The sequence below is a fragment of the Nicotiana sylvestris genome, chromosome 6 (genome assembly GCF_000393655.2).
Source record: "Nicotiana sylvestris chromosome 6, ASM39365v2, whole genome shotgun sequence".
NCBI classification, from domain to species: domain Eukaryota; kingdom Viridiplantae; phylum Streptophyta; class Magnoliopsida; order Solanales; family Solanaceae; genus Nicotiana; species Nicotiana sylvestris.
This window is the reverse complement of record NC_091062.1, coordinates 38,488,146-38,514,890: the sequence shown is the minus strand read 5'-3', so window position 1 is coordinate 38,514,890 and position 26,745 is coordinate 38,488,146. Positions and strand designations below refer to the sequence as shown.

Genomic DNA, 26,745 nt, shown 5'->3' with positions numbered 1-26,745 from the left:
TAAGACAAGTACTCTTCCAAATCGATTGTAAGTCATTTCTAACTTATTTTTTTTATCTTTAACATCTTTTCTCATGATTTCAACTCAAAATCAAAGGTTTTCATAAGGGAAATTGAGTATTTTGGGTAGAACCTAGGTTTTTCCAATTTTGGGGATTTGGACCTCGATTTGAGGTCCGATTTCAAAATAAATTATATATTTGGGTTCATGGGGGAATGGGTAATCAGGTTTTGGTTTGAACCTCGGGTTTTGACCATGTGGGCCTGGGGGCGATTTTTGACTTTTTGGGAAAAACTTTAGAAAACCTATTTTCATGCATTAGAATTGATTCATTTAGCATTTATTGATATAATTTAGTAACTTGTGGCTAGATACGAGCGAATTGGTGGTGGAATCACGAGATAAAGCGATAGTTGAGGCTTGAATTGTGTTCGTGACATCGAGGTAAGTGTTTTGTCTAACCTTAGCTTGAGGGATTATGAGTTGTGTCCTATTTGCTATGTGTTATTTATTGAGTACGACGTATAGGCATGGTGATGAGTATCTATACGTTGGTGTCAAGCATGTCCGTGAGTCTTATTCTATGACTAATGTGACTCCGTTCGTATTGTTCATGCCTTAAGTGATGATTTCTATTGTTGATCAAATCTTGTGGAAGTAATAGTGATATTTGAACATTGAGGAGCGTTGGCTCAAGTTGTATAATGAATTGTGGAAGTATAATTGGCAATTGAATCTTATAGAGCATTGGCTCAAGTTGTGAAGTGAGTTGTGAAGTAAAATGTGAAAAAGAGAAGAGAATTTTTATATTGTCTCCCTTGCCGGGATGTTGTTGCTTTAAATGTTATCTCCCTTGTTGGGATGTTGATGCTTGTTATTGTTCCCTTGCCGGGATTTGGTTGTTGAACTATTGTTCCCTTGCCGGGATTTTATTGTGATTCTATTTTTTTTCTTGCCCTTATTGTTTTTGATTGTTGTTTGGGTGAGGAAGAGTGTAAAAGCACGAAGGGTGATGTCATGCATTGTTTTGGTGAGAGAGTGTTAAAGCACGAAGGGTGATGCCGTGTATGATTTCGTGAGGAAGAGTGTAAAAGCACGAAGGGTGATGCCGTGCTGCACGATGTACAATTCCGTGCCGATTATATTGATTTTATGGTGAGGACGAGAGTAAAAGCACGAAGGGTGATGCCGTACAGTTTACTTTGATTCTTATGGTGAGGACGAGAGTAAAAGCACGAAGGGTGATGTCGTGCAGTTGCTTGGTTTCTGATTCTTGTTGATAATTGAGATGTGGTGTTCTTCGTATTTACTTGTTGTCTTTCTATTTTGAAACGATGTTTTCCTGCAGCATGTTTCCCCCTCCCATGCCTAACTGTGCATTCCTGCTTTTACTTTCTACCGTATATGATTTAACTGTACATGTTTAATCGGTAGTCTGGTCCTAGCCTCGTCACTACTTCGCCGAGGTTAGGCTAGGCACTTACCAGCACATGTGGTCGGTTGTGCTGATACTACACTCTACACTTTGTGCAGATCCCGGAGTAGCAGCATTCGGACCTTAGCTTGGGTGGCTGCCTTCAGTCCAGTCGGAGATTTCGAGGTAGTCCTGTAGGCGTCCGCAGGCCTTGGTGTCTTCTCCTATCCTTGTAGTCTGTTTCTTTTACATATTTCAGAGATAATGTTGTAATAAATCTTTCAGACTTTTATTTGTAGTATTCCTAGATAGTTTGTGGAATTATGACACCAGTCTTGGGTAGTTTTTTTGTATGGATTGGTATTGGCATCTTTCTTAAATTATTACATTTCAGTCTTCCGCTTATTAGATTTCTGATGTTTATCAATTGTTGGTTATTAATTGAAAAAGGATTAAAATGGAAAAAAGGTAAATAATTCAAATAGTTGGCTTGCCTAGCTTTCACTAGTAGGCACCATCACGACTCCCGACGGTGGAAAATCCGGGTCGTAACACTCTCCAAACCTCTCCGAACCCGTACCAACCAATCTAATACCACATAATACGGCTGAACAAGACATAAAGAAGCAGAAATGGGGGAAACGAGGCTGAAATTTATAAAATGACCGGCCGGGTCGTTACATCCTCCCCCACTTAAACATACGTTCGTCCTCGAACGTGCCCAGAGTTGTTCCGAAAGCTATCGAATCGCTGTGTAACCTTACCATGCATATACTCGGGGGTGATCCCACGTCACCGTATCTCATATAGGTCTGATAGCACAACATAACTGAAATTTCACAATCCAACCTAGCCCATAAACCTAAGAACCAAATTTTCACTTCCGGAATTATCTATAAGATCAGAATCTCACATCTATACACCGAATAAATCTGAACATGCTGTAGCAAGCCATAACTACAATTCAAGATGGAAATCATAGGATATACCATACAACTCGAACACTCATAGCAAAAACTTCAGATCACAACAACTGCTCAAAACAACCAAATACTGATAATAAACCTCTTATCAAATAAAGCCTTATTCCAACACTTCCATACTGCCAACAATGAATTAAAACACGCAGAAAGTCATCACCATTCCTCAGATCAACCAATCACGGAGCTCCCTCTCCTTCGATAAGGACCATAGTAAACTTCTAAGCCGAATCCCGATATTATCCTTCCAACATGCTGAAATCGAATCCAATAGTATTCCCAATGACCTCATATCATCCAATACGTTTACTCTAGTGACATGACACATCGATACAATCTAAATCCACAACCCGTGCAACCCGCACACCAATAAGCAACAATCCAAATGTACTCAAATCATGGAAAAATGACTCAAATAAGAGAGTTGCACCGCAAGCTCACCTGTACCACCACAAACAAAGCTAACCCGTAGGATCATACCTCCACATAACTTCGCTGCAATACGCGACCCTATCCAAACACTGGCCCACATGAAACACCTCATGTCACCATGCTCAAATTCAATTACCACGCGCAATTTTATGCCTAGTACCAAAAGCAAATCATCATAACCACGGAGAAGCAATTGACATGATACCACACGAACCCGAAAGGACATAGCCAATACGCAATCCACCGAGCAATACCCAATACTCTTCTCGCTCGAATTCCACTATGAGACCCAAATAGAACTGCACCATATGTGCCTATAACCAACAAATCATAATGCCTTGCAACACGGGAAAGTAACTCATAGATCAATGCAAAACACTAATAAGCTCAATAACAACTAAATCAACACATCCCTTGATAACAGTAACTCGGAGTCAACCAGGCGACTCGATGCAGAACACACATCCATATTGGCCTACCAATAAGCCCCTTATCAAGGAGCTCCTGAAGCTTCTCTTCAACTCTTTTAACTCCGCTGGTGCCACACGATACGATGTCCGACACCAAATCAATACCGAAATCAACAACCCTGTCCGGTGGCATGCCCGACAACAGGAAACACATCCGGAAAATCCCTCACCATCGAAACGGAATCAATAGTAGGAGTTTATGCACTGACATCTCTCACAAAGGCCAGATAAGAAGGACAACCCTTCCCAACCATCAGCTGGGTCTTCAAAAATAAAATCACTCTACTGGGAACGTAACCCATTGAACCTCGCCACTCAATCAGTGGCATCCCCGGCATAGCCAACATCGTTGTCTTAGCACAACAATCCAGAATAACACGACGCGAAGACAACCGGTCCATACCCAATCAAATCTAACATACTAAGCAATAAAGGATCCACCCGGGTCTCCAAACCCGCAATAGTCGCCACACATGACTGATATACGCGGTCCCCAACTATGACACAACCTGACTTTGAGAACCGTCGGTTTCCAAATCCATAAGGCGTATGAATCACCATATCTAATCCCAACTCCACCGCTCGAATACATAACACACATCTAATACTCGATCATTCCACGAGGGATACTCCTATAATTCTTCTGTGCTACCAAGCAAACTTGAATATTATCAATCTATCCAACAAAAGAGCATCGCAATACCAATGAAGTACCCTTAACTCAAACACATTGCCCTTTCTGAAATATATATCCTCATTAAGCCACACCAATTAGTGATATTATTTACCTAGTCATCTGAAAATGTCCATGCTGTCCAAGAATTTATGACCTTCCTTTTAGAACTGAACTGTGACCTTACACATGCAAATCTCAATCCTACACAACATACCGTATCTACCATACCTTCCTAGGATAATCATAAGAACTTCATATCCCTTTCGAGTCACAAACAACTACGTACTCAATTAGCCGAGAACTTTCCATTTGATCCCATCTAGAAGAAAATCACTATTCATCACATGCTCCTCGCGCCAGTAGAAAATATACATCTCTAACCGTGGTAGAAACTATCATGAACTCTCCGAATTCCATTTGCACAACACCAAATCGTCAGGAATGAATCCTTCTAACTCAACTAAGCTACGCGAGTCACCAAAAGCCCAAGAGCATTGCCACAAAAAACCTGTAGAAACTTATTACCCCATAAACACCCAAAGAACTAATCGTATCCCTTACCATGCCGATCTGGCCTACTACCAAGCTGTCCTATCTATCCAAGTTACGTCTAAATTTACTTCAAATTGATATTTCCCTTTGCCATAATACCGTAATCCTTAATCTAGACTCACTACACAAGACTCAAGCACGAGACCATACCGTCTAAGGCTCATAAGCCGCCGAATACTCTCTTAAATACTCCCAAAAATACCACATTCAAAATACTTATCCTAAAGAGACTTCCTGCGAATCTAAATCCATTACTTTCACCTCTTTGATACTGATGTGTAGAATCCTATAGTTGATATAGAAATGCCACAAGTCTCGACACCCTCCAATGTAAACCCTCGTTCTTAGCCAAATATACATCCTGAAGATCTTCAATTACTACATGTAAATCTTAAATCCTTCAAAACCATTCTCAGGAGTTATCCACTCTACTCAGGTTTCAATTAGACTGATCAAATGAACCGAACGACCTGCCCCATTAGAACAACAACACCTATGGAAGTAACTCCACCTTAATGCAACCAAATAAATTCATGTTCTATGCGTCGTACATCCTTCACCATCAACAACTCAAGACATTCTGTGATTCTTATTCGCCCGTAAAGCATAATATAACATTTATTAAAATTTTCCTTTACTCGAGCCACCTTCGATCTCGACCCCTGCAAGCCACAATTGATTCACTAGTATACCTCAAACTAAAATCAATACAACACATAACCGTGCAATCAACTAATCAATAGCGAGCTCCCCCACTTGGCTTAAAGCCATGGGTCAAAACATACAGAACTCACAATGCCCATACTCTACTACTGTCATAATACCATGGTGAGGTTAAACTAAATCCTTCAGAAGCTCGTGCATCACAACCCATCTAGTACTTCAAATCATCTGCAAATCTCACATTCATCCTCGAGACAGTCAAGACAACTCTCATACACGATCCAACTCAAACTGCAACACATATAATTCAATGGTAAAATAAGACTTTCAACAAACAACATAGGGATCACACAAACTTCAGAACATTCCGCAGAAGATAACCCACATGTTCCGCCTCAAACTAACTTCTCTTTATACCCTTCCACCTCCATAAACATCACGCAAACACCAAATCTTCCTGAGTCTGAACTCAAATCGTGACATAAAATCCACCTCACTCCCTAACTAACAACATGAAAAGATCCTTCAATATACCCTAACTCGGGCTATACATCAACTCACGATGGAAATCAAGCCCCAAATAGTTCTTTCTATTCTCAAGCAGACCCTTCTCGTCACATTCAAATCATATAAACACATCTCACAGTCACATCATACTCATCACTTAGCCATCCGGTCATTACTTTCACTAATAGGGACACTACCAAACATATAAATCTAGAAGCAAGTGCCCACACAATCAACACCTCAGCGCTCAAGCTATAGGCAAAACTCAGCCTCAAGTCCTCCAGACTGGCCCAACATCAACACACAGAAATCACATCTCGCCCTTCGATCAGGGAATCATAAGTCGTCGATGCACAACTAATACCGAGCGCTCATGCACGCATACGAATGCGTGGAAGGAATTCAAAGAGTTACATTTCAAGCTAAATCAATGTCGCACGATAAGAATTCAAGAATGTGGGATTTCCTAAAGGTTCTATAGCCTTTCGAGGATAAGTACAGACATCTCCATACTGATCCGCAAGACTCTACTAAACCTGCTCATGACTCGTAAGACCTATGTAACTTAGGCTTTGATACCAACTTATCATGACCCAAAACCCGACCCTTCATGATGGCGCTTATCATGAAACTAGGTCAACCTCAACTCTATAATCAGCACGATAATAATATGTTTGAAACTATTTACAGAAGCTTTTAACAGTTAAAGATCTATTTGAAACATAAGAAATTTTAAAAATAGATATAAGCCAGCCCAAAACCGGGGTGTCACTGAGTGCATGAGCGTCTAAGGAAAAATACATAGTCTCATATAATGTATAAGGTAACAACTGAAATACAACTGGAAAGTAAGGTAAAGAGCCAAGGCCTGCGAATGCATAGGTACCTCAATAATCTCTAGGTCAGAAGCCTTGATCAAACATCCGCCACTGGATCCAAAGTGTCTGGATCTACACACGAGGTGCAGGGAGTAACGTGAGTACACCAACTCAGTAAGTAACAAGTCCAACCTTTGGACTGATAGGTAGTGACGAACTCAACCTCCTCAAGGATAACAAAATATCGTACAGAAATGTAGGCATGCTTTTAGTTAAATAAACAGCTCGAACAGTAAAACAGAGCAAGTATGAACAAGGTAAAGAAGTGTAACTCTGCTACATCTACATATCAATGCACATGCTATATGAAATGCACCATGTTGAGTGCCTCATGTGCCCACAGTCTCAAATGCTCGTCCACTCAGTACTGTATATGGATCGTACGACCCAGGGAAGATCCATCCCGGAATATATACATCTCTGACAACAGTCACTCAGTACTGAGGAAGGCCATTCCAGCCTATGGAGAAGATCCATCTCCAGATAATAACAATAACAACCTCACAACCACTCGGTACTATATATGGCTCACAAGGCCCAGGGAAGATCCATCCCGAAATATATGCACATCGCTGACCGTAGTCATCCAGTACCGAGGAAGGCCATTCCATCCCTATGGAGAAGATCCATCTCCAAGTATCAATACTTCGAATAAGATCCATGTACTGGGAAGATCCATCCCTCAATATCATCAACTGCGCTCACTGGGGTGTAAAGACTCCGGAGGGGCTTCTCTTAGCCGAAGCGCTATAACAAGCCAACGAAGGCATGTTCCATATCTCGTTGCGGCGTACAACCTGATCCCATATTGTTGCTCAATATCAGGCTCTCGGCCTCACTCAGTCATTACTCTCCAATCTCTAACACATGGACTCAAAATGTCATGATACTAGCCCGAACAGTGATATGATGTGTCAAATAACAATAATCAAGACTGAGGCGTGATATATTATGCATGAACATGACTGAGTACAGAATATCAATGAAGCTAATGATACGACAGCAAGAAACGACCTCTCGGGTCTCAACAGTATTGGCGTAAAGACTTAACATGATTATTAGCACGATTTACAGCTCATTAACTTAATCACATAGTTACAACACAGATATCAGTAAGAAAGAGTCATTAAAGGGTGCCATAGAATGATCCAGGCCGCGATTCTCATGGTGCACGCGCACACTCCCGTCACTTGGCATTTGCGTCACCTCAATAGTAATCATAGAACACATAGTTCGGGGTTTCGAACCCTTAGAACCAAGTTTGGAAGCATTACTTACCTCAACTCAAGCCAAACTCTAGCCCGCGACACCCTTGCCTCTCGATTCGGCCTCCAAATGCTCATTCTCTGACCAAAATTAGAACCATAACATCAATATATGTTAAGGAAACAAAGCTCACGCGAAAATAATCAAATTACATTAAGAATCCCGAAATTGGTCAAACCCGACCCCCGTACCCACGCCTCAGAATCCGATAAAAATCACTTCAATAGAATCCTTATCCTCCCACGAGTCTACACATATCAAGAACATCAAAATCAGACCTCAAATGGCCCCTCAAATCCCCAATCAAAGCTCTCCAAAACTCAAGCCCTAACCTTTACTTCACCCCCAAATTCCCCACTAATTTCGTAATTAGGTAGTGGAAAAATCATCACAAACATAATAAATAAGACCAAAGTATCTTACCTCACTGAAACCCCTTGATTCCCTCTTGAAATCACTGCTTGGAGCTCCAAAATCGCACAAAAATGATGAAGAAATGATTGAAAATCGCGAAGGCAAGAATTTATATGTTCTGCCCAAGGGTTCCGCATCTGCGGTCCAATACCGCACCTGCGACAAAAAGGTCCGCTTCTGCGGAATTTTACTTAAACTCCTCGTTCGCACCTGCGATCAAGCTACCAATCTATGGGCTCACAGGTGCGACATAACTTCCGCATCTGCGGTGCATGCCCAACTAACTGGTCTTCGCTCCTGCGATCAAAATGTCGCTTCTAAGGCTCGCACCTATGGTCCCTAATCCGTAAGTGCGGTTATGACAGAAACTCAGCAGCTTCAACTGCAAACTCTAACTTCCAAACTTCCCGATAACTATTCGAAACCATCCCGAGGCCCCCGGGACCTCAACCAAAAGTGCGAACAAGTCATATACCACTATTCAAACCTATACTAATCTTCGAAACACTCAAAACAACATCGAATCATCAAAACACCCTCGAATTCAAGCCTAAGGATTCCAAAACTTCCGAATTCCGCATTCGATCAAAAAGTCTACTAAACCTCATCCGAATGACCTGAAATTTTGGACACACGTCACAAAATGACACAACGAACATGCTACAACTTCCGAAATTCCATTCTGGCCCCGATATCAAAATTTCTACTGTCGACCGAAAAAAGCCAATTCAAGCTTAAATCTTCCACGGACGTCCAAAATATATTCCGGACGCGCTCCCAAGTCCAAAATCACCTAACGGAGCTGACCAAATCATAAAAATCCAAATCCAAAACCTCCTACACATAAGTCAACATCTGATTGACTTTTCCAACTTAAGCTTGCTCAAAAGAGACTAAGTGTCTCATACCTCTCCAAAACTCTCCAAACCCGAACCAACCAGTCCGATACCATATAATACGACTGAACAAGACATAAAGAAGCAGAAATAGGAAAAACGGGGCTGAAATTCATAAAACGACTGGCCGGGTCGTTACAATGACGAGTAATATGAATCATCATTTTTATTAGATGAACCTCCCACATAAAAATTCATTTTCAGAAGACGGAAACAATAATATTTAATTTATTTAGAAATGCATTTGATGGAAGAATATGATTTTCGTAAATGGTGTTCATTTTTATAGAGTGATATTTTATGCGACAATAACAACAATGGATAATGTATAAAAGAAGTCAACACTATCCACACTCAAAACCACAACAATCCCCGGCCTCGTTCACTCAATACTATAATGATTTGGTGTATCTCGAAACGACATACCTCTCTACTAAGTTATTTTGCTATTTACCGTAATTTCAATTTTTATGTATTTTAATTGAATGTATTTTCAATTTTCATGTATTTTCAATTTTAATGTATTTTCAATTTTCACTTCTCAATTTTAGCAACATCTAATATTTTATATTCGCACCTTTCAATTTTAGCAACATCTAATATTTTATATTTGCACCATTCATTTTTTGAGATGATTATATATTTTTTGTACAATTATAACTTATAATAAAATTAACTTACAATTTTACATAAAAATAATAAATGCACGAAAATTAATTTATCAAAATTATACGCCAAAGTTAAGATGTAAAATTAATATTATAAAGATATTACATAAACATAATTAAGTATATATAAAAAGATAATTAAAAGAGTTAAATAATAAAATAATAATAAAATATGCATGAATAGTAATAAGGGAGATGAATAGTGTCCCCCAATATTTGGAGGAACACTATTCATCCCTCATTTGGGGGGGAAAAATGGGGGAGGGTTGGAGCTCCATTATGGCAAAAGTTTCCCCCATCATGGAGAAACGAGGGAGGGTTGGAGATGGCCTTATACAGTTGAGATATTTTTTCTTACACGGAATAGTATTTGTCGTTACTATTCACATGCACTAGTCACATAATTTTTTTTGTGAAAAATGACATCGGAAGAAAGGAAGGTTAAGATTGACAAGTTCAATGACAAAGATTTTGGATTATGGAAAATGGAAATAGAGGATTATTTGTACCAGAAAAAATTATACTTACCTCTAACTAAGGTAAAACCAGAGAATATGGACAAAGCGGATTGGGATCTATTAGATCGCAAAGCTCTTGGTGTGATTCGTTTGACGCTAACACGAAATGTGGAATTTAACATCATTAACAAGAAGACCACTGAGTCCTGATGAAGGTGTTATCAAATATGTACGAGAAGCCATCTGTTTCAAATAAAGCCTATTTGATGCGTTGATTGTTCAACTTAAAGATTACAGAAAGTGGATCTGTCACGGAACATATCAATGAGATTAATATAATATTAACTCAGTTGAGTTCTATCAATATAACGATTTATGACGAAGTCAAGACATTGATTCTACTATCATCTTTACCGAAGAGTGTTCTGCAACGGTAACTGGAGTTAACAGTTCATCAGGAAGTACCAAACTCAAATCGAATGATATTAGATACTTGGTTCTAAGCGAAGATATTCGCCGAAGAGAATCAAATGATTCACCACGATCTACTTTTAATACCAAAAACAGGGGAGAAGCAACAAAAAAGGACAAACTCATGGTCGTGGCAGATCAAAGCCAAGGAGAAGAGGGCAATCCAAAAATCGCAAGGACATTACTTGTTGGAATTGTGATGAAAATAGTCACTACAATAGTCAATGTAGAGAACCAAAGAAGAAGAAGGAAGAAAATTCAGCAAACGTAATTGTTGAACAAGTCGGTGATGAACTAATTTATTGTGCAGACAGTTTAGTCGAATCTTAGATTATGGACCCAGGTGCATCCTTTCACTCTACATCATGCAAAGAATTATTGCTTAATTTTATTGCTGGAAAATTCGGGAAGGTTATCTAGCAGACGATGAACCTCTGGACATTGTTGGGAAAGGTGAAGTTCATATAACGACTTCATAAGGCACGCTATGGAAATTATAAAATATCTGGCATGTTCGTGACCTCAAGAAAAATCTGATATCTATGGGTTAGATTGACAATGAAGGGTATACAACAACATTAGATAACAGATCGTGGAAGATGACTAAAGAAAATTTGGTTGTGGCACAAGGGAACACTGTATGCATCTGCAATACAAAGAGATACTATCGCAATAGTTGATCATGGTCATGATACAACATTATAACACCGAAGGCTCGAGCATATGAGTGAGAAGGGAATGAATTTGTTGGCATCCAAAGAAAAGTTGTCAAACCTAAAGCATGTTGAATTAGGTTTGTGCGAAGATTGTATTTACGGGAAACAAAAGAGAGTTAGTTTCTCTAAGGCGGGAAGGACGCCAAAGAAAGAGAAACTGGAACTAGTGCATACGGATGTGTGGGCACCAACTCCTGTAACTTCTCTAGGAGGCTCACACTATTATGTCACCTTCATTGATGATTCTACAAGAAAGATATGAGTTTATTTTTTGAAAAATAAATCTAATTTTAGTTACCTTTAAAATATGGAAAGCTGAAGTTGAAAATCAGATAAGTTTAAAGTTAAAATTTCTAAAGTCTGATAATGGAGGAGAGTATGATAGTTAAGAGTTTAAAGTATTCTGCTATGAGAATTGGATCAGGATGATCAAGACAGCTCCTGGAACAACAGAACAAAATGGCGTTGCTGGAAGGATAAAGAGAACCCTGAATGAACGAGCCAGAAGTATGAGAATACATTCTGGACTACTGAAGTATTTTTAGGCCAAGGCTGTTAACACGACAGCTTGCCTCATAAATAGGGGGCCCTCTGTACCATTGAGTTTTGAAATTCCTGAGGAGGTATGGACAAGAAAGGAGGTAACTCTCTCACATCTGAAATTTTTTGGTTGTGTTGTTTATGTGTATGTAAACTTTAATGATAAAGATAAGCTTGACCAATAAATGTTTCTTTATTGGCTATGGTGATGATAATTTTGGTTATCAATTTTGGGATGATCTGAGTAGAAAGATCCTAAGACACATGAATATCACATTTAATAAAAATGTAATGTACAAGGACAAGCTTGAAGTAAAACCAACCAGCACCAACAAACATGCATCTGAAATAGTTGAGTTAGAAGAAATCTCAGAAAATGAAGTGGCTAGAGGGATTAGAACTGATTCTGAATTTGAAGATGAAGAACCAGAAGCCGAATCTGGATAAGAACCAGAAGCCGAATCTGGATAAGAACCAGAACCGGAACCGGAACCAAAGATAGAATCAGATGCAGAACCAGATCTGGAGTCAGGACTTGAATCAAATTCGGGATCAGTTACTCTTGAACATACATTAAGGAGATCTAAAAGAGTCACGAATGCTCCAAATAGGTTAACTCTCTCTCTCTCTCTCTCTCTCTCTCTCTCTCTCTATCTCTCTATCTCTCCATTATTTACTTTTGACTGATGCTGGAGAACCAGAGCATTTTGTTGAAGCAATGGAGGTGATAAATTCAGATAAGTGGAAGCTAGCCATGAAAGAAAAGATGAATTCTCTTCAAAAGAATAAAACATGGATACTTATAGAGTTACAAAAAGGAAAGAAGGCATTGCAGAATAAGTAGGTATACAGAGTCAAGGAAGAACATGATGGTAAGAATAAATACAAAACATGATTAGTAGTAAAAGGCTTTCAGTAGAAGGAAGGAATTGACTACATCGTGATCTTCTCTCATATAGTCAAATTAACTACTATCAAGTTGGTGCTAAGTATCGTAGTTGCAAAAAATTTGCATTTGGAGCAGTTAGATGTTAAAACTTTTTTTTTCTTGCATGGTGACCTTAAAGAAGATATCTACATGAAGCAACCTGAAGGTTTTCAAGTTTCTGGTAAAGAAAACCTTGTGTGTAAGTTGAAGAAGAGTTTGTATGGTTTGAAACAAGCTCCCCGACAATGGTACAAGAAATTTAATGGATTCATGCATAACAACGGTTTCACACGATCTAAGATGGACCATTGCTGTTATATCAAAAATCTTGATGAATCCTATATCATTTTACTGTTGTACGTTGATGATATGCTAATTGCAGTATCTAGCATAAAAGTGATCAACATGGTTAAGCAACAACTGGCGGAGGAGTTTGAAATGAAAGACTTATGACCAACTAAGTAAATACTTGGGAAGAGGATTAGCAGAAACTTATTTGAAGGAACCTCAAAATTATCTCAAGAAAAGTACATATAGAAGGTACTAAATAGGTTTAGTCTTCATGATGCAAAGACTAGAAATACTCCACTTGGAAGCCATCTTAATCTATAAAAGGACCAATCACCTAAGACAAATAAAGAAGGGAAGTATATGTCCAAAGTTCCATATGCTTCTGCAGTAGAAAGTTTGATGTATGATATGGTTTGCACCGGACTTGACATGGCCCATGCAGTTGAAGTTGTCAGTAGATACATGTCAGATCCAGGAAAGGAGCACTAGGAAGGTGTAAAATGGGTATTGAGATATCTCAAAGGCACCCCAGGTATGACACTTTGTTTTAAAATGGGTAATATTATCTTACAAGATTTTGCTGATGCAAATTTAGGCGGCGATCTGGATAGTCGCAAAAGTATCACGGGCTATGTGTTCACCTTAGGTAATACTGCTGTTAGTTGGATGTCTAGACTTCAGAAAAGTGTTGCTCTATCTACCACAGAAGAAGAGTACATGACAATCTCAGAAGCTGGAAAATAGATGATCTGGCTCAAGAACTTTGTTAAAGAGCTAGGTAAAGAGCAAGACAATTGTGAGCTTTTTAGTGATAACCAGAGTGCAATTCATCTTGCCAAGAATCCAGTATTTCATGCAAGATCAAAGCACATTCAGTTGAGGTATCATCATATCCGAGAGTTGATAAGTGAAGAAACTCTTTCCCTATGAAAGATAACAGGATCGAAGAACCCATCAGACACGTTGACTAAAGTTGTCGATGTTAGCAAATTGAGGTTGTGCACAGCCTCAGTTAGTCTTCAAGACTGATAGCGTGAAGGCGCTACCAGAGAATAGCAAATCTTTTTTTACTTTCTTTCTTCATGTAACATAGGTTTGAGGGGGAGATTGATAGGAACAAACCTGTTGTTGTATGTGAAAGAAAGAAAGTAGATAACACAAGAGAAAAAAAAGTCAAAGAGAGAAGCAAAATGATAGGGGGAAGAATTTATCTTTGAATTTTTTTCTTATGACGTAAGCACTTACGTCGGCAGGTTGAATTCTTTTCTTATAACGTAAGTGCTTACATCGGCAGGGCATTCAAATGCCTTTAAAAGGGGTATGCATTTTCATTTGCAGGTCATCCACCAACTTCTTCTTTCTTTTTAATTAATAAAGCGCTATTTTTTTTGTGGCCGTGGAGTAGGCTAAAATTGCCGAACCACGTAAATCTTGTTTTTTCTTGTCTTGTGCAATTTATTGGTTTTCTTTTTTTAAATATTTTTCCCCTTTTATTAGCCAGGTACGCTTCCCAACAAAACATAGTGTAAATTACTCCAAAAAAAATCAAAAAAGGAGTCAAGTGTTGTATCTTAATTTATATGGAAGGAAAATATGCAAAATCAAATCCGAAGAGAGCTTTTTATGAAAAAGAAAATGGATCTTTACACAAATAGATGGCAAGATTCACTGTTTATTTTTTTAGTTGATATATATATATATATATATATATATATATATATATATATATATATATATATATATATATATATATGTATACTTATGCAAACTATATATATGCAAACTATTTTATGTTTAATTAGGCGAGTAACTATTTAGGTTATGGGATTTTTACCTTCTTATACTATATATGCAACTTTATTACCCTCCCTAATCAAGTTTTAACTTAATTACATGTCCATATATAATTTATCAATTATATATAAATTAGTTTTAAATGAGTATCCTTTTATATTAGGAATTAAATAAGGAATTAGTTATTTCCCATCCATGTTCTCTCTCTCTCCATCTCTCTCTCCCCCCTTTCTCTTTCTCTCTCTGTGTGTCTCCCTCTGTCTCTCTATCTCTCATTCTCTGTTCTTTCCCTATTTTTTCTTCCATTGATGTTCTCTACTTTTTATTCTTTCATGTTGTATATATTTTTAATGGAATTCATAATGGATTTCAATTATTTTACTATAAAGTTTTAACTTAGCAATTCTTTGTCATGTTGCATAATTGGTGTTCAAATTAAAATTGTCAATCAATAAATTTTGAAGGTGTTTGACTCTCCACCATTGACAACCATTAAAAAGTTTTGAATTCAAATTTGGGTTTTCATAAACCATTATTTGTTTGGATTGGGTATTGTTGCAAACAACTAAGAATATTTTTTGGAGTTTATATCTCAATTTTGAGAATGTTTAGTGAAGATTAAACTTGATTTTGGCTGAATTTCAGATTGAAACTCGAAGAAGAACACATGACATACAATATATTTACGAGATTGTATTAAAGTTATATTATAATTGTATGTAAATTATATTTAAGTTGTATTCTGTTGTAGTTATATATGTTTTTTATTTGAATATTGTATGAAAGTTGAAAATAGTTGTATAATGTATGAATCGTTGTATGAAATTTATATTTAAGTAATTAATATTATCTTTTTACATAAAATTGTTGATATGTATCAAAATTGTATTAAAAGAGAAAATTTTGATTGAAATTTTGGAGAGGAAGAAGAACACACTACATATAAAATATATACAAATCTTTTACAAAATACATACAGAAGACATATTGTATAAAATTTGTATGAAAATTGTATTTAAATTGTATGATGTTGTAGTTGTATTTAACATGGTATGAAAGTTGTAGATAAGTTATAAATAAGTTGTATATTATATAATTAGTTGTATAAAATTTATTTTTAATTTATATGTTGTCGTAAATGTATCAAATTTGTACAAAATTTATTTTTAATTTGTATGGTGATGTACCACACAAATTTATCATCATCACCCCCCTCCTGCACAATGCCACATGAGTGAAATGACTAAAACAAATCACTGAAGAATAAAAATGCTACCAACTACAGAATTATCAGTGGCAAATAACACCCAATCTAATTAAAAATACGAAATGCAATGGTATTCCAACACCCCTAAAACAATAAGCTCTAAGTAATAGTACTTACCAATCAATATTGATAAATTTTCAGTCCTCCCATCAATTAAATACTCTTAAAAAGTAAATGTTTGGACCGTATCAATTGAAAAGAACCTTATTAATAAAAAAAGATTTTTAAAATAAGATTTTATCTTATTTAGGGCGGATAATTTTGATAATAAGATTTCAAGAAAGAAAAAACAGTTAATTCTTCTTAGCAAAGTGACAAGAAAAGTAGTAGGAGTGCTAGTAATTCCCTGGGTTGTCTTTGTCAGCGTTGGGCTATCATAAAAGCCCAGAAACGAACCCAATCCACATTCTGATATACACCTTTCTAGGGTATCGCCTCGACCCTCTTCTTCCTCTGATTAGGGTTTAACCTCCGGTCAGTTCCAGAATCTCTTCACTGTAAAAAAGAGATGGACCTTTTGAAGAAACGAAAGCTCGAGGATAACGGCGTTATCACCGACGTCCCCGTTACCAGTAGACTCACAATCGAAGACGCACGGAAGATTCTAGAATCAGTCACCCCCGAACAAATGCTCGAAATCCTACAAACCGCTGTTGTACGTCACGCCGACGTTTTAGACCAAGTACGAGTAATTGCCGATCGCGACACCACTCAACGGAAGCTCTTCATTCGCGGACTCGGCTGGGAAACGAATACGGAAAAACTTAAAGCAATTTTCGGAAATTACGGCGAGTTAGAAGAAGCCGTCGTAATTAACGATAAAGCCACTGGTAAAAGCAAAGGTTACGGGTTCGTTACGTTTAAGCATGTTGATGGAGCTTTACTTGCTTTGAAGGAGCCGAGTAAGAAGATCGATGGACGAATGGCAGTGACTCAGCTCGCGTCAGCTGGGATTCAAGGTGGGCCTGGTGGCGGGAGTACCAATAATCCGGTTGATGTGTCGGCGAGGAAGATTTATGTAGCGAATGTGCCGTATGATATGCAGGCCGAGAGGATTTTACAGCATTTTTGTATGTATGGGGAAATAGAGGAAGGGCCATTAGGGTTTGATAAGGCGACTGGGAAGTCGAAAGGGTATGCTTTGTTTGTGTATAAGACGGCGGAGGCGGCTAAGGCTTCGCTAGTGGATCCTGTTAAGAATATTGATGGGCATCAGTTGAATTGTAAGCTAGCTATTGATGGGAAGAAAGGGGGGAAGCCTGGAGGAGGAGCTCAGGCTCAAACTGATGGTCATGTTGATCAGGTTGGCCCGGGCCAGTATGGTGGGCCTAGTGGGATTACTGGTTATGGTGGATTTCCAGGGCATTCAACCTTTGGTGGACCCGGCGGACATGGGCCCAATTCAGCATACGGTAGTGGGAATGGTATAGGTGTGGGTGGCCCCGGTGGTGGTTCATCTTATGGTGGGAGCCAACCTGGGGGTTCTGTTAGTGGTGGTGGGTATGGTGGTCTATATGGTGGAGGTGGGGGATCTCATTATGGTGGACCTGGTTCAGCTGGATATGGCGCGTTGGCCAGTAGTGCTACTGGTGGTGGTGGTGGATATGGCGGTCCTGGGGCATTGGGAGGTGGTGGATATGGCAGCACTGGGGCGCTGGGAGGTGGTGGATTAAGTGGAGTTGGTGGTGCATTAGGCGGTGCAGGCCGTGGCTCTTCAATGTATGGGTTACCCCCAAGCTCAACTGGGTTGGCTTCAGGAGATTATCCACCACAGGGTCCTCATTACAGTCAACAAAACCAAGTGCCCGGGGTATCACCTGCACCTAGAGTTGCACCTGGGGGTATGTACCAGGGGATGCATTCATACTACTGAGGTAAATTACTAAATTTCTTCCTCCTCCCACCACCTTTTTATGTGATTATATTGATTGGTGGTTGGTTCCCTTTTGTCTGTCGGTACTCTTTTGCCCAAGTGTGATTTTTTTCTCCATTTTTATGCGTTGCACTCTGCTTGTTGAATATTTTTGGTTGATGATGTGTGGTGCATGCTTGGTTAGAATGATAAACATTTGTGTGGGTTACCTGGTTGTAAAGTATGCTTAATATTCAGTGAGTTTTCGTGGTGTATGCTGGGTTAGACTATGATCTGGTTGTGGATATACTTAATGTGCAGTAGGGTTTACTAAGTAAGACAAGGGCAGAAATGTGATAAAACGGGAGGAAGGCAAGAACCATTAAAGCAGTTTTCTTAATGTAATTCGTGAAATTTCTGCTTTATGCTATGATAGATTCACATTTTTTTGGTTCTTTGCATTCTTGATATCTGTTGAACACATAGCAATTAATGTTTCTAGATTTTAGAGCGACATTCTGTCTTGAGAAAGGAACACACATCAATGGACGCCATTTGTGCATTTGGTATTCTAGTGGATGTCCTTTTTTATTGTGTGGATAAATTGAAGTCTGTTTGACTCTTCCCTTTTTTATTTTTTGTGTCATCTGGGTGCCTTTTGTCCCTCACTCTACATTCTCAGCATGTCTGAACAACCTGATTCTTGGGCATGTGGATTTTCCTAATTGGAAAATGACTTTAAACTGTATAATCCCATATTTATTTGAGTACTTCTGTTTATTTTTACTTTTGCCTTCTCTTTTTCTGCTGAATTTTATCTGTCATTGGATATGCAGACCCCATTTGTGGGAAACTACTGCGTTTGTTGTTGTTGTTGTTGTTGTTGCATATGCTTCATGACTATTGTCATGCTTATTCAACTGTAAATTGATGTGAATTCTTTATTTTTGCATTATTATTGTTGACTTGTTTTTCTAGTTCTCTCTCCTCTTGGGATGTGTGTGTGGGGGGGTTTTGGGGGGGGGGGAGGCCTAAGTATGATGCCTTGGTGGTTTGGGTCCATCAGGTTATTGCGCTCTCGATGAGTTTTTCTGCAACCATGTTCTACGTGATCATTTTTCTTTGTGTTTCTGCTGATCAATGCTTACCCATGTTTTTCTTGTTTTTAGCTTGTGCGGCTTCTCTATATGAAAGAGAAACCCAAGGTTGTTGATTTTGTTGTTGTTGTTTGTTTTTTCCCTTTGTTGTGTGTAATCCTAGATTGATTAGATTGGCTGTCTCTGTTTGTATGATCATTGATAACTAGGATATATTTGCATCCAATTCAATTGTATTTTATGTACTTTTGTGTTACTTTGATGGTTTAATACTGTAATGATCCTTTCTTTTGCTTTCAATTTTAAGATCAGTTTGATTTCCAGACGTGGAATGATGTATTGAGTTGTGAATGGATGTTTGATTCAGGTGTTTTGACAGCTTGGTGCAGTTGCTTTTAGTGGTTCTTGCTGAATGCAGACATTTAGAAGTCTGGTTTGATGATTTTGATTTGCTATGTACTTTGGCTTCTTCATCTGCACCTTGTAATGATGTCCTTTTAAGTTATGGTAGTCAGACTGTTTCTTTCTTCAGGAGGCTTTTGTGCTTTTTAGAGCTCTTCGTGGAGGTCGTATTTGGATATAAATATAGTAAATGTCTTGTAGGCTTTGAGCCTTAGAAATAATGTGCTGGTTTGTGAACAACTTCTAAAATTTCTGGTGAAGCTGATGATATTAGTTTCATATGGTATTGGAAAGCCTTCTTTCCCTTGCATTTTAATCGTTTTGATCTCAAATTATTTTCTTTTCTGCCTTTTTTCCATGCCGACGACTTCATCTTTTTGTATGGTTGAGGCCTTAGTTTTTATGCATGCTCAATTGTCTGTCTGGTTATCCAATACATGGTAGTCAACTATGTTTGAGATATGAAAGGATGAGTTTGATTAACTATCTCTGGGGTTGTGATAATCTTGGTTATGGTTGATTGTATTATTTGGTCGGGATGGGAGTGCCAATTGATTTCCTTATTTTGCATTTTATGATGGTCTCGAGGGATTCTGTGGCTGGGCTAAATTGTATTTGACTTGATTATTTCATGGCAAATAATATATGGTTACATCTTTTACTCGGACCTTTTGAACGTATATCTCCACTTAACATGAATTACCTTTCCTTTTTCTCAAATTCATTTTATGGATGGATTCTGCAACTGTAAACCATACCTTTTTCCAGGAGAAAAAGGCATTGTACCATCCTTCACATTTTTCAGATGTCCTGATCTGTCACTGAAATTGATTTGCTCATGCATTAGTTTTTTAGAAGGTTTTGGAACTCCCCCATTTTCCAATCTTGCAGTTTCTTTCTGAAGTTCCGTTCCAGTGCACCCTCCTTTGCATATATACTCGTGCTGCTGAAAATGGTGCTTCCATGTTGGATTTGGTTCGTACACTTGGTAGTGTTTGCTTTAAGCTGTTTGGATAACTGGTTGGAGTATCAGACTTTCTTGTCTGGACGGAATAATTGTGGCTAAAATGTATAAAGATCGGCTACTGTTATCTTTTCCAAAGACATGATAAAGATTGGCTTAGTGCGTCATAGTCATCTTGATTCTCGAGTCTCTTGATTTGGCTCCTACTTTTGTAATGTTTTCTTTATAGTTGTTTGTACAACTTGTTGAAGTATACCAGACTTTCTTCTTTGAACATAAACAAATGTGGCCAAAATATGTAAAAAACCGTGCAGTGCTTCATATGAACATAGTTGAACAAAGATGAAGATAGGCCGTAATGATCTAGAGTCTCGTGTGGAATGGCTCTTGCTGAGCGGATTAAAAGGATGTTGGGAATAATGGAGGACTCCCAAGAGCTCTGATGAGTGGTTTTACAATTTGATGCAGTTAATCGCATATTGCGGTTGAAGGAGGGTCTCATACTTAAGAGGATTCCCCGGAAGAAGTATTCCCTAGTGTGCCAGATAGCTACTGTTGTCATGCTTAAACTGAAGTATAAGAGTTTAGGTTGTAGTAGTCAAACCTGTTGCTTTTTGGTGTAGTTGCGAGATGGGGATGGCCTAAGTAAAGAAGATTTAAGTCTTAAATTTGGTAGAAACCTTGCTTAAAGTATAATATGCTCAACAGTCAACATCACAATGTTTTTTATTTTTTCACTTCCATCGCAGACCACCGCATTCTGCCTTTGCAGGTTTGTTTATAGAATCTTCGGCCCGTAGTAACATAGTTTGTATTTGGTACAGTGACACAGTAAGGGTGGGGTTTTTTTTTGGGGGGGGGGGGGAGGAGGGGAATAGGGTGGTGATTAATTGAGAGGAGTGGCTGTCAGAAGAATCTTTTCCTATTCCTTTTATTTTGGTGTGGATGGAAAAGTGTTTTTCTGCGTTGAAAAGTTAATGCCCTTTGTTACTTTTTGTAGATGTGGAAATTGGTGATATCTGATTAACCCTGCATGCATATCGAATGGAAGTGCTTTCTGGTTGAAAAGTTTAAATTTTAAACCCTCTATCACTTTTTGTAGTTGCGAAAATTGGTAGTATCTGATTAAATCTGCACGCATATTGCAATATTAAGTGGTGTGTACATTTTCTGAAATAATTTTAATTTCGACCATTCTTATATGAATGGTCCATGCTGGATGATATGGTTTTATACTCTAGATCTTGAAATAATGAGTTGATCATATTTAGATAAATCTAAATCTTACCGGTTATAGCTACAGTAGCAAAAGTTGTATCCATTAATATTTATAAGATAAAATTATCTTATGAGGTTTGAATGGCTACAAGTCGTGCAACTACCAATAATTTTACTTGGTCATGAGTTTGTCTGAAGTTGCCAATTGACTTGTGAGGCCTATGTTTAGGATTCAAACAAGGGGTTTGTTGTGTAGACTGGGATTCAAATAAGGAGTGTGTTGCCAAGACTGGTATTCAAATAACAAAAGTTACCTACTATGGATATATGACCATATCCTGACCTTATCATTACTTTGCCATCTTTTCTCTTATTAAAAGTAAATCTATTTAAATTGTAATTTTCATAGTGTAGCCTCTAGTTGAATCATACAAACTCTTTAGTTTACATAGAATATGATGGTGCATTCCCAGCTGCTGTACCATTTAAGAAAGGGGATATCTAGGTTGGCAGAAATCTTCATCAAGCAATTCGAGGAAAGTCCTAGCATGACTTGGTGTGGAAGTGCCAAAACATAACCTTGTTGAGATGCTGGTGGAGTGGTGGACAATGCCCTTTTAGAGACAAGCATTCACATACTGTATAGCAAAGCCCGGGCAAGTTCGATATATCTCTTACATGACAGCACCACGTGTCTTCATTGGCATGCGATATACATTGTTATATCAGATAAGCAGACCGTCAGTGCCTATTAACAATCCTATCTGGTAGTCATCTGATATCTTCGACAAATGCTTCAAACAATTTCCTGATTTCTTTCTTTTCATGTTTAGAGGAATTTAGATGTTAGAATTTCTATTAGTTCTTCTTTTTTGATATCTTTGTGCTTGGGGTGGCGATACAGCTAATGAGGTTGCGAGCTGTCTCAGTATTTTTCTGGTGTCAATCACTTCATGCTTGTGGTTACTCTACAGTGCTTGGTTTATTATAAACGTCAAAGCATGTGCCAGATATTTGCTCCTATCCCACCCTCTTGTTTGTGAATCTAGTGGTGAAGAAATTTATCCATACTATATGTCAGTAGACGTTAGTTTTGGTTCAATATTCATTGCGGCTATTTGTACCTGAATGACACCTCTCTTCTTGAATACAACTTCAATGAGACACCCGTCATTTACTTGGGCAGCTTTTGCCTTGAGTTTACTTTTATGTCTGAGGGCAGTCTTTATGGTCTGTCTGTAGTTTCTGAGCGTGCAAATGTTCCTCTTGTTGGGCCATTATCTTTGGTAAATACTTCCACTTATGCAAGAGAAGTACACACTGAAATTGGATGAAACACAAATTGGACAACGTGAGGCGGTTGGCCAATTCGATTTGAGCATGGCAAGAGGTAATGCAAACTTCATGTCTCCGAGTTGAAAAAGGAGCGAGATTGAGACTGCTCTTAGAGTGCTGATCCTGAGGATTGCAACCTAAATTGTGAAATACTACTATATTATGATTGTGGATCAAATGATAGTATAGAGTGCTTAGAGGACCAGATGTGATTTCTGAGGACTATAGTGGGGTTAAAAGCGGTTTAAATGGATACCGTTAATTTCACAACGGAACAATAACATCTTGATTAGTATCAACAAAAATTGACCTCAGTTGGAAGCACTAGGTGCCATCTTCTTATCACCACTTTGTGTCCAGAACAATTGTAATAAATTACTACTATTTATTAATAGTCACAACAGCAAAAGCAATACAATGTAATTTTGGGTAACTACTTAGAAAATGATCGACTTTCCTTACACGCAGTCTTTTAATTAAGAACTACGTGTTATAAATAGAATTTTATTTATGGTGAATGTTTATATTTAAAGAGATTTTAGGGTTCATTATTTGGTGGCTAAGTCACTCTCTCCCTATAAATAGAGGATTCTATTACATTGTAATTCGTCTCATATCAATAAGAATTCCCTCTCTCTACTTTGCGCTGCAATATTCTTCTTCTTCTTTTATTAGTTTATAACATGTTAGCAGCACGAGACTCTAACCAATTGAGTAGAAGTTTTGGGATTGAGCATATGATTGTCAATTGTTCCATGAACTTTCTTCGTGATTAAATTCTAGATTTAAGGTAAGTATTTTACTTTAATTTTCTCTTTTAAATTCGACATTCTATAATTTGATTTTAAAAACAAGCAAATATGGATATCTCTCAAAGCAAAATTGGATCACAATTCAATTGTAAAAATATTTGTTTAATTGACTCATGTACGACACATACAATATTCAAATAGAAGAAATATTTCTCTTATTTAAGTATGTATAAGGCAAATGTTACTATAATTTCTGGTAGTAGTAATCTAATTGAAGGCTTTGGAAGAGCTACTATAACTCTGCCCAAGGGAACACTACTTATCATAGAGAATGCAATGTTTTCCTCCAAGTCCAAGAGGAACTTGTTGAGTTTTAAAGATATCCATCGAAATGGATATCATATTGAGACAATAGATGAGAATAATCTTGAATATCTCATCATTACCAAGAATGTCTCTTGCCAAAAGAGGGTTATTGAGAAGTTCCCATCTTTATCTTGTGGCATATATTGGACAAGAATTAGTGCAATTGAGGCACATTCTATTGTAAACCAAAAGGTTACTGATTCCAATACTTTTGTACTTTGGCATGATCGATTGGGACACCCTGGATCAATTATGATGAGACGAATTATAGAAAACTCAAATAGGCATCCATTAAAGATTTAAAGATTCTTTTAAATAATGAATTTTCTTGCACTTCTTGTTATCAAGGCAAATTAATTAGTAGACCATAACCAACAAAGATTGGGATTGAGTCCCTTGCATTTTTTGGGGACGTATACAAGGGGACATTTGTAGACCTATTCACCCACCTAGTGGGTCGTTTAGATATTTAATGGTCTTAATAGATGCATCTTCTAGATGGTCTCATGTGTGTCTATTGTCTTCACGCAACCTCGCGTTTGCAAAATTAATGGCACAAATAATTCAATTACGGGCACAATTCCCTGATAATCCAATTAAGTCTATTAGACTTGATAATGCTGCTGAATTTTCATCTCAAACATTTAATGATTATTGCTTATCAATTGGGATAAAAGTGGAACATCCTATAGCTCATGTTCACACTCAAAATGGCCTTGCAGAGTCTTTAATTAAACGTCTGCAATTGATAGCAAGACCGTTACTCATGAAAATGAGGTTACCCATTTTTGTTTGAGGTCACGCCATTTTGCATGCATCAATGTTAGTTCGTCTTAGACCGACAAATTATTATAAATATTCCCCGTTGCAATTAGTTTTGGGTCATGAACCTAATATATCCCATTTAAGAATTTTTGGATACACAGTATATGTGCCTGTAGCACCGCCATATCGCACCAAAATGGCCCCCCAAAGAAAGTTAGGAATATATATTGGGTTTGAATCGCCCTCCATTATTCGCTATCTTGAAACATTAACGGGGGATCTGTTCACTGCACGATTTGTAGACTGTCGATTCGATGAGACACTTTTCCCAAAATTAGGGGGAGAAAATGATGAAACCAAACGGAAAATTTTGTGGAAAAATCCGTCATTGTCTCATCTTGATCCACGTGCCTTTATTTGTGAAAAAGAGGTGCAAAAGATTATTCATTTACAAAAACTAGCAAACCAAATGCCAGATGCATTTACGGATCTGAAAAGGATAACAAAATCACATATCTCTGCAGAGAATGTTCCAATCCGTATTGATGTCTCTATTGGACAATCTTCTAGTGTCATAGCTAATGAATCAAAAGCACGCCTAAAACGTGGCAGGCCATTAGGTCCTAAAGATCGAAATCTTAGAAAAAGGAAAACAAATGATCAAGATAACACTACGAAAAAGTCTCACGAAGAAATCCACGATTTAATAAATTCTGAGATTCATGAAGAAACCACTGAGCCTAAGACTCAAGAAAATAAGGAACTATCAATAAATCCAATCGATATTGAGACAAATTTGAATCGATTGGATATAGTGGTGGATAGTGTCTTTGCATATAATGTTGCATCTAGCATTATGCAAGATAATGAGGATCTTGAACCTCAATCTGTTGGAGAATGTCGACAAAGACGTGATTGGCCAAAATGTCAAGAAGCAATCCAATCAGAGTTGAATTCACTTGCAAAACGTGAAGATTTTAGGCCTGTAGTCCAAACACCTAATGGTGTTAAGCCTGTTAGCTATAAATGGGTCTTTGTACGCAAGATGAATGAGAAAAATGAGGTACAAATATATAAGGCACACCTTGTTGCACAAGGATTTTCACAAAGTCCTGGTGTCGATTATGAAGAGACCTATTCACCCGTTATGGATGCTATAACGTTGTGTTATCTCATTAGTTTTGTTGTCCATAAAAAGCTTGACATGCATTTAATGGATGTGGTTGCCGCCTACCTTTATAGCTCACTTGATAATGAGATATACATGAAATTTTCCGAGGGATTCAAAATGCCTAAAGCAAATAATTCAAAGTCCCGGGAAATGTTTTCAATCAAATTGCAAAGATCGTTGTATGGTCTAAAGCAATCAGGACGAATGTGGTATAATCGTCTTAGTGAGTATTTATTAAAGGAAGGCTATATAAATGATGTCATTTGCCCATGTGTTTTTATAAAGAAAACAACATCGAAATTTGTTGTACTTGCCGTATATGTTGATGACATAAACCTTATTGGAACTCATATAGAACTCCAAAAGGCAATTGATTATTTAAAGAAGGAATTCGAGATGAAAGATCTCGGAAAGACAAAATTATGTCTTGGTTTGCAAATCGAACATTTGACAAACGGAATTTTTGTTCATCAATCTGCCTACATAGAAAAGGTATTGAAACGATTTTACATGGATGGAGCACATCCATTAAGTACTCCGAT

The 26,745-nt window shown here is 37.8% G+C and overlaps 1 protein-coding gene across 7 annotated transcripts; it reads left to right on the top strand.

Moving 5' to 3' along the window:
* Positions 1-16,680: 16,680 nt before the first annotated feature.
* Positions 16,681-23,594, top strand: LOC104212589 (UBP1-associated protein 2C-like). Of its 7 annotated transcripts, none has more exons than XM_009761893.2 (2): positions 16,681-18,155; positions 23,057-23,594. In XM_009761893.2, the coding sequence occupies exon 1, from the start codon at positions 16,790-16,792 to the stop codon at positions 18,152-18,154; it is 1,365 nt and encodes a 454-aa protein (XP_009760195.1). In that variant the 5' UTR covers positions 16,681-16,789; the 3' UTR covers position 18,155; positions 23,057-23,594. The 7 variants fall into 7 exon arrangements, with proteins under 7 accessions (XP_009760195.1, XP_009760193.1, XP_009760196.1 ...); XM_009761891.2 differs by lacking the exon at positions 23,057-23,594 and adding an exon at positions 22,288-22,823; XM_009761894.2 differs by lacking the exon at positions 23,057-23,594 and adding an exon at positions 22,258-22,823.
* The last annotated feature ends 3,151 nt before the right edge of the window (positions 23,595-26,745 follow it).

Coding starts and splice junctions, on each gene's coding strand:
- LOC104212589 (XM_009761893.2), top strand. CDS start 16,790: ATGGACCTTTTGAAGAAACGAAAGCTCGAGGATAACGGCGTTATCACC.